Genomic DNA, 12,136 nt, shown 5'->3' on the forward strand with positions numbered 1-12,136 from the left:
CCTTTAGACACTGATATTGACGGTCAGAGATGGAAAGTGAGGAATCATACTCTCATTAATTTATAGGAAGTTTTTACAATCAATCTTGTATCATTAAGAAATTAATCTTTGAAGCATCTATTAATTTTATTCTACTTTCTTTTTTTGTATCTGACGTCATGATGTCAAAAGAAGGGAAAACATGTTCTTTCTACAGAACCATGACCAGCTACTAATACACTATAATGAATAATTTACACGTTTGCCTTTTAACATGTTAATCATGATCTCTCTTTATCAGTGACACATTGATGCTACCATTCATCCAAACTGAGTTATTCACACATTGACATTTATGTCCAACCATCAGTACTGTCTGATGGGAATAGTGAGGGATTGTGCCGGACATGCTGGTGTCTTTGTTAATGCATGAATATTAATAAAGTTTATTCATAAATATCAGACATCTTTTCTTCTGTTTGATGATCTGACATTTTACTATATAATATTTTTTGGATGTGTACTGTATGTGTGACAGTGCCCTGTTTTCCTTCAGGTAAAGTCTTGTTTCGCCGAAGTCACATCAGAGATGTGGCCGTCAAAAGACTGAAGCACCTGGATAATTATTGCAAAGTAAGACTCTGTCTCATCATCTCCTTTTGTGTCCAAGCTCCAACACCTCATGCTCTACTCCCTGAACATTGGCTGCTGTATTTTCAAGGCAAGCCTCAGCATTTATCTCCTCCACCAGCCTCGACAGGAAAGCAACTGCTCTATCTGTGCTGGTCATTTCCTGTCACCAATGTAAATAGGCAGCCTATAAAGGAAACGAGGGAAATGGGGGCACAGAGGAGTAGGACAGAATCAAGAAGAATGAATCAGCTGAGTTAACGTGTTAGCAGTGAAGGCAGGCGGCTCGCTGGCCCTCTTACGTTCACGAGGTCAGAGACGGGAATGTGGGTCAGGTGCGTTGCCAAGTGTGGCAGCAGTTTTCATTTAGAGGAACTGAACGAGATTTGCCGTGAAGGCAAGAAGCTTAAAGACAACAAAAGTAGATTTATTTTCAATATTGTTCCTATAATGGTGTGTTTAAGTGGGCTGAAGTATCTCATTTCTTAAATATCTGTGCAGGTTGTTCCGATTCATCACCTCGGTGTGTTTTCCTTTGTTTTAACCCTCTCTCTCAGCTCAGAGCCCTCTTCCTTCCCTTCCACGCCCTCGATATCTCCGCCTGTGCTTCTCCTGTTTACTGACTGTACAATGACAGTATAGTTATAAGTGTTATAAACTGAACACTCATTGCCATTTAAGCTTTTAAACACCTGTTTTTTGTTTCAACCACTATCCGCCTCCTCTACCACAGGCTCTGATGAAGCTTCCCTCCAACCTTTCCCAAAGTGAGGAGGTCCTGACGTTCTTTGAGACCACATCTGACGACCTCAACCCTCCACCAGAGTGAGTAGCTATTATCTTTAGTAAATCATAAGCTGAGCAATAGCACAATAGTATCTACATGAGCTGTTAGATACCAAACATTGCCCTCTGGTGGGTAGTGAATACAGCAGCAGACTGTGTGTGTTTGTGTGATTCAGCAGTCGGGACAGACCACTCTCAACCCGGGTTGACCCATCTTGATCCGCAGGCTTTGCTGTGTCTCAGAGATGATTGATTGGTCCTGGCTGAGAGGGGGACTGAGTTTTATTAATAATGTTTTCAAGGAGGTGACACCTGATCCCAGAACAAATGCCTGAGGATCAGTGGTGTCATGATCGTGTCATGAGTGCGGCTGGGTTCAAGTCTCGGAGCAGATGAGGCTCTCAGGCTAGTCATCTGTCATACTCAGTTCAAAGTCAGTGTGGGAGTAATTACAGAGCGGCTGCTAAATTACTTTTTGTTTAAATGCCGTTCTCTCCTTTTGCCTCACGTTCAACTGAAATATGTCTCGGATCGTATTTTTCGAGCTAAGATATAAATTTGAACTTGTCGCATGTTGTTTTGTGCACTTCCCAACTCGAGGAGACAAATGTGGTGGAGTAACCTCTTGAGTGGTCTCCCCACAACCACCACGACCACCACCTCTAACCCCCCCCCAAACCCACACATGCTAATCCCACTTCAAAGTGTGATCCTCCTCCGGGCCTCGCAGACAGTCCAGCACAGCTTAAATTGAGACGTTGATGTCTGAGAGCCGTGCCACCCAAGTGCTCAGCTCACTACTGGGTGATCTGGACCATTTCAAAAATGACTTTTATGGTGTTATTGTCTGTCACAAGCTCGCAAGAAGACAGAGGAGGTAATCCCGTGATGCCATGAGATGACACTGTGTGAGGTATGGTGAAGAAACATTCATCATTTAAATGTCAAGTGTTTAAAATGGACTGGGAAAACAACTAAAGCAAAATGTAATCAGATTTAGAGCGCAATTAGGAAGGATAATTCAAAAAGAGCATTGAGAATAAGAGCCTGTTTTTCCTGCTCTGATGATATTAAAAATGTTCTGTTGAATACAGGCTGTAAAAACTGTTAAACTTGTCGCTATTACTCCAACATATCTCTGTTACAGTGATACGTTATGAGACAAATCACATGAAAAACAACATTTTCTCTTAGATGAAGAATAGTTCATATTTAGTTTCAGTCACTGTTAACATCAGCAATGTGTTTGCCAAGCCCTCATCTGTTACTGCCATCTAATGGTCCAGAGGTGTCACTGCACCGACTAAAAAATGCATGTGATTTTGCTCCATCACAAGAGGGAGTCATGCAATAGCTCTGGACGTATAGTTTCATGTTACATCAATGAAGGAGGTGCAGACAGATAATGTGCTATGTTGCTGTGTGGGAAGCTCTTTAGAAAAGGATAGGAAAAATATTTTCTTGTGATCACTCAATTGTCGATCTCATCTATAGCAAAATTGAGTAATGTCACATCCCTGATCTTTTTGTTATGAACTGAAATTGTACAAATATTCAATTTCATTACCATGCTGCAATGAGTTGTTTTAAATCTTTTTCGCTGTGGAACAATGAATTCAACTAAAGATTTCCTCTTTTCAAGGTTTCAGCAGAGAAACTATTGGCTATAGAGACAAGTGCATTATAGGTAATCATAGGATCTCCACACGCTTGCAAAGGAAGGGGTTAGGGGAGCGGTATTCAGTGTTTTTCAATCTAAAACTTCACGGTGAGATGCCACTAAATTTGCTTGTCCACTGAAATGTGTCTTTTACTGCCCCAACTACGATGTGACTTTGGTTTGTACTCCATTTTTAGAGCGCTAATAAATACGCTCTTTATTAATGCCCGTGGGGAAATTTGTCCTCTGCATCCATCATCTGCATTCTAAACACTATTTTACTGCTGCTGAATCCCAGGTTGAACCAAACCAGCTCGTTTTTTATTTATTCACGTCATATCTTGTTGACAAGTTGATGGGCCTCTTCTCATATGGTTCATCTCTTTGATGCATTTGTACTTTAATGTGTCATCTCTCTGAAGGTTGGCTGGAGGGTTGATTCACATGCTGTAATATAACAGACATAAGCTCTAAATTACACTTGAGAGTCCTAGCAGGAAGTATTCTGTATACTGACTTAGATACGCAAAAATCAATAATCAAGACCTTGATCCACAGAGGAAAATCTACCTGAAGGTATCAGTGAAGCGACTGCACTTCCTGTGCAATCAAGAAATCAATTCAAGGCCATTTGGCATCTTGCAACTAGAACATTTTTGTATTCTTATGCTAAAATTTATTGTGAATTGCTTGATGAATACCACCTGTTCATGGAGGGGTACATGTTTGTGTGCTTTATTTATTTGCATAACTGACCATTTAAGGCAGCTTCGTAGTTCTGATGTTTCTGGGCAACTTTCATTCACTAAAATGCTTCCAAAGAGTAAAAAGAAGAATTTTACACTAAAAGGCTGTCGTCAGAAAATAGTGACTGAGTAAACTTAAAAGCTTTTTTGTACCAATATTCGTGAGAAAGATCTGAATCATTACTTTTCTGAAGAATATCCCCACAAACACTGCAGCTTCTCTGAGTGCAAGCCAGCTGCCCTCTGCTCTATCATAATGATTTCCTGCTCAATGACGTCGACCCATTGACCCCTGAGCTGGAGGTTACTCCTGCGGAGGTTAATCTGAGGTCAGGCTGGAGCGTCTGTGTAATGTATACGTGGGGCAGGGCAGACACTCCCATCCTGACTGAAAAAGAAATGTGAGCAAAGAACTAATATCTCACAAATTCCTCCTCTAATAGGCCCACCTACAAAGAGTAAACTGCAGTTATGTGTTAACAGATGGTTATTCTCAACTAGAGGTTAAGATGGACTCTGACTTTTAATGATGTGTTCAGCCCAGTGTGCGCACATGTGTAGGTTTAGCTACATCATAATGCCAGAACAGTGTTGATAATAAATCTCATAACTTATGTGACTCGCTCCTTTTACAATTTACCCCTGAAAACAAAGATCCAAATTATTAAACATTCAGCTGGGTTTCTGCTCCTCTTACTTCCCCCTCTTCTCTTCAATCACAAAGTGCACAGAGCCAGAGTTGTGTCTCCTCCTGGGAGGAATTTTTATTCCAGCTCTGTGCTATGGGTCATAAGCGAACAGGGCAGGTCAAGCATCTATTTTATCCCCATCATTTCTCCCCAACTCTGCAGAGAGCTTCCCTCAGTTTCATCTCTGCCCCACTAGATTTGACATTACCTGGGGGAAACGATGCTTCCACCACTCACCTTGCTCACTTTTCTATCCTTATCCTCAACTATATCCACTTGTGCAATGATGTGTGTGTTGTTTTGATTTTTAATATCCACGACATCCCTCTGTTGTGAGTTTAAAGTTGTCTCAAGTGATGAGCATCATTTGCTTCGCTTTTATTAAACCATAACCATGTTTATGTTGGCTTGGCATGAATGTTTAACATTTTTGTGTTTTCAGCCCATTATATAGAAAATTATAAAATTCATATTGCAGCGGGCTTGAAATGATTTTCCCACAGTATGAATGCTGAAGATCCAATATAAACATTGCATCTGCTTTGACACAATCCAGCTTAATAGTGTTTTCATGGTTGGATTTGTTCAAAGTTAAATATGTATGTAATTTATGTTTTTAATGAAGCTGAACTGAGCTGTAAGCTATTATGCGTTTGATTGGAAATGTCTCATAACTGATCTGTTCATGCATCTGGAAACATGGAAGCCTTGAGCCAAAAATGACTTTATCTTAAGTAACAGAGGGATACAGTTATGGGAAAAATGTTTTTATTAAGCAAAAACTGTTGCTTAGCTTGAACACGAGTAATCTTTTCATTGCACTCAGCAGAAACTAAAGTACTATACTCTGACTTTATTTGTTTGATTTGTTATTGTCCTCTAAAAGCAAAACCCGAGATGGCTTCTCTGTAGCACAGAGTCAAATAATCAACTCCAGAGACTGAAATTGCGAAATATACAAAATTAAACTTTTCTTGTTTAGCTGGAATCAATGAAGCACAGAGAGTCATTGAACAGGACGCAAATGTTGGAGGGGGTTTATCCAAACATCTACTCATATCCATAACTGGCCACTGCTTCAGTCCTGCAGGCCGACCTCTCCAGAGAGCCAGGTGTCCGATCTCATCTTCATCAATCCTTAGTTTATCCTCAGTGTGCTCCATCACAAGTATTCAGCCAGAGCTTCTTCAAATGTGCACCAAGTTCAAAACTAGATGTACAAATACAGAGACTTAGATGTTTTGCCTTGTTGGGAAATGTTTCCAATGTATAACTATTATAGCACTATAGAGTGCATGACTCTTTGATAGGTTCAATCAAACACCAGACATTCATATCAATAATCTGAATATACCTATTAAGATTCATGCATTATTCCCTAAAACTGGGAAATTGGTGAAAATGTCCCCATCTCATAATATTAAAAAAACGATTAAACAGTTCCTGGATCCGTCCCTTTAGCCTATATCTGCACCAACATTTAACAAGTTCTTTCTTGGTCCTTGTCCCATCCTCCCACTAAGTTTTGTGGACATCACTTTAATATTTTTTGCGTAATGCTCCTAGCAAGTAAACAAGCTAGAATGGCATTCAGTAGAGCGTTTAACTCTGCCAAGGCCCAACAGTCCCCTTAAATCCAGTCAAGCTGCACCAAATTTCATACACTCTGATCTTGTTCATCAAGATCCACGAATTACTCTCAGAGAAACCAGTGAAAATAATGAAAACAAACACTCTCACAATGTTAAAAAACAAATCCTCTAGCTCTGCCCATTTGTGCGGATCGGCCCGCATAACATAACTTCCTTGGCGGAGGTAAAACTAATTTCTTGTCAACTGGATAAAGTAATCATCATTTATGTAACTGAATTACAGCAAAATGAAGCACGAGAACAAAAATTGATCTGACAACACTGAATTATGGATATAAATGTAATAATCCTACATATGTCATTTGTTATGTTTCCTTCTTTGTTACTAATTTCTTTCAAACTGATTGCAGTGTATTTCCTCTGGCTGAATAGACCCAGCACCAGTGCTAATTTTCTGTGCCATTCAATTTGCTTTCTTTAAATTGTGTATATTTTTAATGACTAAACCTATATTTCCTCTTATTACACATACAAGTCTGTGTGTTCAGTTGCAGCACAGAGCACACAGACATGGACAGTACACGTGCACAGAGCGCGTTCATTGACACTGACGCTCGTCCGCTCGGTGTTTTGTTACAGTCTGGGCTTTGAAAGACGCTTTCACATCTAAACATGAATGGGGTCATGAATGGGATATGATACTGTTGTAAAGTACATAAATGCTGTTCTGTTAACCAGAGGCAGCTGCATCATCACCCTCATATACACCACGTCTGCCATGGCTGTGTATTTGCTAAAACATCTGATGATTTGCTGTTTCTGTCCTTGACACAGTTACTGTGGTCCTCCACACACCCGTGCAGTATGTATCCCACCCTGTCTCCCTCCCTCTGGTAGTGGGTCAAGTTCTGCATGCATTCTCAGCGAGGGTTTGGCTGGTACTTGTGTGCCAGCAGCATTTGGAGAGCCCCAGACACAGATTCAGCTGTAACCACAGATTGATCAAGTCATATAAATGCTCTGACCTCGGGTCCACTCTCACTGACCATGCTTCTCTGGTGTTGCTTCTTTTGCAGAGACTGTGGAAGTTCTGGGAAACGTAAATCAGGTAAGAATCTGAAATCTTTTTATCCTATAGCCAGTGGAATCTGTGTCCAGTATTCTGCGCTCCATCCATCTGTATTGTGTCTTTGTTGTACTCGAGTTTTGAATTGAATGGTCAGACAAAACAAGCAATTTGAATAAGTCACCCGGAACTAAGCAATTAATTGATTAAATGAGAAAGTAATTGCCAGATTTATCAATAATGAAGACAGTTTTTAGTTATGCTATTCTGCTGCATTGATTTCTACTCTTCTTTTAAAACTGTCCATTCTGAGCCTGCCAATGTTGAAGGAGCGTGATGCTAAATGGGTGGTGCATTTCTGTAAGAACACATCCATCCAGAAATCGAAGAATCTCTGTCTGTTTGTCAGTTTGTCTTTGATTTTGTCGACAACTGCGTCCGGTGGACTTCAGACTTGGCACGTGTGTTGCTGTGGACTCGAGGAAATGCAGTTTCGACTGCGAAGCTCCAGCATGACGGGCGCTGCTCTAGTGTTCTTCAAATAAAAATGGCGACCTTACACTTCTGCATTCTGAGGAAATGGTGAAAAATACAGTGCTGGGTGGGAGAGGGCACCTGCTGTTCGCCTCTATTGGTTCTGTATTTACACTTCCAGGGTTGGCTGTTGGATTTATGTTTTTTGTGTGTGTGAGGGAGAGTATTGAAGTCAAAAAAGACTGGGTGACTCAGCTGAGCATGGGGATACAGGCGTAGGAGGCAGCAGGAAGAGTATGAGAGGGGATTAGTGAACAGCTGTTCAAGTGTTGTGTATTGTATGTGTGTGTGTGCACTTGAATGCATGCAGTCTCAGAATACCCTTTTCTTAATTACACAGTCCTGCAATCAGATGCAAACTCGCTGTGGCCATCCGTCTTGCACTCTGCTATAGTTGCGTATGACATAGCGGGGCAATGAAAGTCTTAGTCGGTGACCTGTGAGTTAATTTTCTGCGGGCGATCCACTCGGAGGAAAAGCTGCGGCACAGTTGTCACCAAAACGAAATAAGACCCCAACCTAATTTCATTATGTGTTCCATGGTATCGAGGCTTTACGTAACAGGGGATTCCAGCTGCATAGTGAAATGGAAAAAATGTCTTATTTCAGCTGTGTGTGTGTGTGTGTGTGTGTGTGTGTGTGTGTGTGTGTGTGTGTGTGTGTGTTGGTGTGTGTGTGTGTGTGTGTGTGTGTGTGTGTGTGTGTGTGTGTGTGTGTGTGTGTGTGGTGAGTAACCTACATTCAGTCTGTGCAAGATATTAGATTGGCCTTCAGTTATATTCCTATTGGCTGCCTGGAAAGTTCGTCATATAGTGTCTGTTGTTTGCATAGTTTCAATGGTTTAGTTTGATATAAAATATGATATCAGTTATGTCGTAATTTTACTTACAATAAATCCCTCAAGTCTACCAGTGGAAACGTTAATAACACACTTAACAACTGGTGCTTGTGATAATTTACTAATCAGAGTCACACACTGTAAAATCCCTCCATACGTGATTTCCTACTCATGCTGGACGTTAGTGGTCAGCAGCAGAAAGATTGATCTCTCTCCTTTAAAGCAGGACAGCAGATAAAGTGCAGCGAGTCTGTGGTGAATTTGTGCTGTAGCTGCAGCTCATGGTTTCCATAATTACATGGTGTGGGTCTCACATATGAGTTTACTGAGCCCCTGCTCTAAACAGGAGAATGTGGCCCTCCACCACAAAACTGCGAGTGATTAGAGGTTCGAGTAGGAACTCTTACCTGGCAGGCAGAAGAAATCAGAGGAACATCTTCTAGGCACTCAGAGATGATTGCTCACTGTTGCTCTTTGTCTTCATGGTGATCGTTTCTTCCTCTATCTCTTTCATGATTGTTTTTCCTTATTTGTCTCATTCTAACTTGTCTGTAGTGCACTTCATTGGTGATTTGTCTTTTTTGTGGGACTTATATTAGATGATGAAAACCAGTGAAAAGTCTGTTTTTTACTTGGAAATTTCATCTCTCATATGTTTCTAGTAAGATTCTGCCCCATATTTCTTTTATGGTCCCACTTGTCGAGAGCTGCAGTGTGAGATTGAAGCATTCTACATAATTGACTCTGCATCATAGCAAAGCTATTGTCAATATAAGGTTCAAAGAACAACATACTATCTTCACTTGAACATATAATGAAGTCTGCTGAATCACAGTCAGGTGAGTGGAACTGGAATCATCGTTTGACAGGACACTATGATGATTACATTCTTTGGATGTTGAGGTTTGGGAGCTTCAGATCAACTTCCAAGCATTTGTGATTATCTGAACTCAAACAGAGAGTGAGATGAGCAGAGGACAGTTAGAAATGGAGTAGGAGAGGAAAAGAAAGGGAGCACTCGGGGGTGTAGTGCATGTGAAAAGCAGCTGGAGAGGAGAGGAGGTTTACGTGGCAAGTGGAAACCATTTCAATGTTGCACACGGACCGAGGGAGTGCAGTGTTTATATGTGCAGACTTGCTGTCTTCGTTTCAGCGGCAGGTCTCTGGGGGCCTGTAGGGTGTACATGTGTGCCTGAAGCTGTGCCTGTGTGAGTGTTTACACACTGTATGTGGGTATGTGCATGTGTGTGCTGTGCATGCTGGTCAGGAGGAATAAGGGTTAATTTGCTCACGGGTTTAGACGGTGGGCGGGTCAAGAGGTTTGTGTGTTTGTTTGTGTTTGCAGATGGATAAGATTTTAAACTGGAAATCATTAGGGCAACTGAGCACAAATCACAAGGAGACACTGTGGCAGTAGCTTATTTCTCAATGAACAGCTCAGAATCCTTCTAGACTCGTGCACAATGAGCCTCACAGGACCTGAAAGATTCATTATGTGGGTTACACCAGGTTTATTTCAAATGTTGTATGTTCCTATTTTTAAAGGACATTGGTAAAAGTGATCATTCTTCCTCATGTCATGGGTACAGCTTTAAGATGTAGCATAGAACATCAGCTACGTTACCTGAGTCTTAACTCCGAAGACGGTTGTTTTTTGCTACTAATGTGATAAACAACTTTCATTTAAGATAACAAAGTATTCACCCGCTGTTCATCCATGATTACAAAGGCACCTCTTCAGTTTGTCAGCAGTTAATGTAATTTGTCATATTTTGACACCACATCTCTAACTTTGAACTTCCGCAATCCCTAAAGTAGCCTTGCATGAGTAAAGCAATGCTCCACTGTTACATAACCAGGTCAGAATCTGATCTAGAAATCGTAGTTTCTACTGGAAATCTTGATGAAATGCAGGATTGGTTTGATTGAGTTTTTTGATATTGGTGATTCAGTGGCTCTGCAGGTTCTAGGTTCAAACCTGCCCACCGTTCAAGGCCTGTCTGTGTGGAGTTAGTGTTCTCCCCATGTCTCCAGTTACTCCGGCTTCCTCCCATTAGAGACTCTAAATTACCTGTAGGTGGGATTGTGAGTGTGAATGGTTGTTTGTCTCTGTATCCTGCGATATGCTGGCGACCTGTCCAGGGTGTTCTCCGCCTCTTGCCCAATATCAGCCGGGATTGGCTCCAGGCAACCGACCCTCAAAGGATAAGCTGTAAAGATAATGGATTTTATTTGATTTTGTGACTTTAATCCCCTCGTAACTTCAACATCAGTACAACGGGAGCTCCTGAGTTTCCCTGTGGAGTTTCTTTCCTTCTCAAACGCAGAATAGATGATTAAAAAGTCCACTGATAGGTTAATGAATTCCATTGATTGACAGTTGTTGGTGGTGATATTTCAAGTACTGCAGCGAGGGAAGACTTCTTGAAAGCAAACATAGATGTAAACAATGAAGATTAAAAAATCCTCCAAACTTTGGCTCTGCAAATGTTTTACGAGGAAGGAGGCCCACAATTCTTTTCAGTTAGAAACAGTGACCTGGAGTAAACTCAACTGTTTGCAAAGAAACTTTGAAAATCTATATAAGATGAGCTTTGTTGTACCTTGTCTCTTAATGTCTGTGATATTCCCACTTTTATCTGGACCTGGAATCCTGAAAGGAACAGATCAAGTGAAGATGATGATTAAGTGAAGATAATGATCAAGTGAAGATGATGAAGACATCCAACAGTTTTCAACAGCTTTGTGAAGGCTGTCGCTCACTTGTAAGTTGATTCGGGGGATGGATTTTGCACGATTTGTTTGTGGTCTGCCCATTGTCCCTCAGGGCTACATACTGATTCAATGACATGAGTACATCTGTACTACATTGAACAGCAGTCCTGTGTCCCTTTCTTATCCAACTTCACATCTGCTGCTGATGAGACATACAAAGGCGATGCACTTTGCCAAATTTTACTCTTCTCAACCCAGTTCTGCTCTCGTAAAGTCACCCAAGGGTTCGGAATATGGCACCAAGACGCAGAGGCCCGTGCCAACTATGCTATCAACCAAAACGGCTGATCCTGAAAAGTCTCTCGTGAAGAGAAATTCCTCGGTAGAAATGGGTAGACGATGCACTCCCTATAGTTTCCTCCTCTCAGGGATGAATTATTGCAAAGTTCCCAACTGTCATCATCTTTGGAAGGAGCTGATGACGGCTGAGTCAGGATGGGGGTGGGGGCTGGATGAAGTTTGGACGGCTGGGACTGAAAGGGTGGGAGCAGGAAGCACATGTATAAATCTGAGCAAGGACAGATGTAAACACAGAGACTGGCTGATAGGGCTATTTGATCGCAGCCCAAAAAAGATATGTAATTTTAAAGCTCAGAAATACATCAGATCTATGTGGCACACACACACACAGACATGCTCTAATACATATATAAACACACACTCTTAACCAGGTTTGTCAGATACACTCCACAGCCCTAACAGATGGTGTGTATGTGTAATTGATCGAAGTACGTAACTTCTCAGGATTGATTCATTTGAACCTTGATTTGACCACACTGATTTATACAGCTCGTTTTATACTCAGCTGTCTTTACACATATCATATCTGAAATTAGACCTA

The 12,136-nt window shown here is 41.2% G+C and overlaps 1 protein-coding gene across 2 annotated transcripts in view; it reads left to right on the forward strand.

Annotated features, from left to right (window-relative positions):
• sh3pxd2ab (SH3 and PX domains 2Ab) overlaps positions 1–12,136 on the forward strand; it is a 48,863-nt gene that overhangs the window by 11,679 nt on the left and 25,048 nt on the right. For both annotated transcript variants that reach the window (XM_035171936.2, XM_035171937.2), the window contains exons 4-6: positions 536–612; positions 1,343–1,434; positions 7,159–7,190. In XM_035171936.2, coding sequence (XP_035027827.2) covers positions 536–612; positions 1,343–1,434; positions 7,159–7,190 — 201 coding nt within the window. The remainder of the gene's footprint in view (positions 1–535; positions 613–1,342; positions 1,435–7,158; positions 7,191–12,136) is intronic.

Source organism: Hippoglossus stenolepis, chromosome 12 (genome assembly GCF_022539355.2).
Source record: "Hippoglossus stenolepis isolate QCI-W04-F060 chromosome 12, HSTE1.2, whole genome shotgun sequence".
NCBI lineage: Eukaryota > Metazoa > Chordata > Actinopteri > Pleuronectiformes > Pleuronectidae > Hippoglossus > Hippoglossus stenolepis.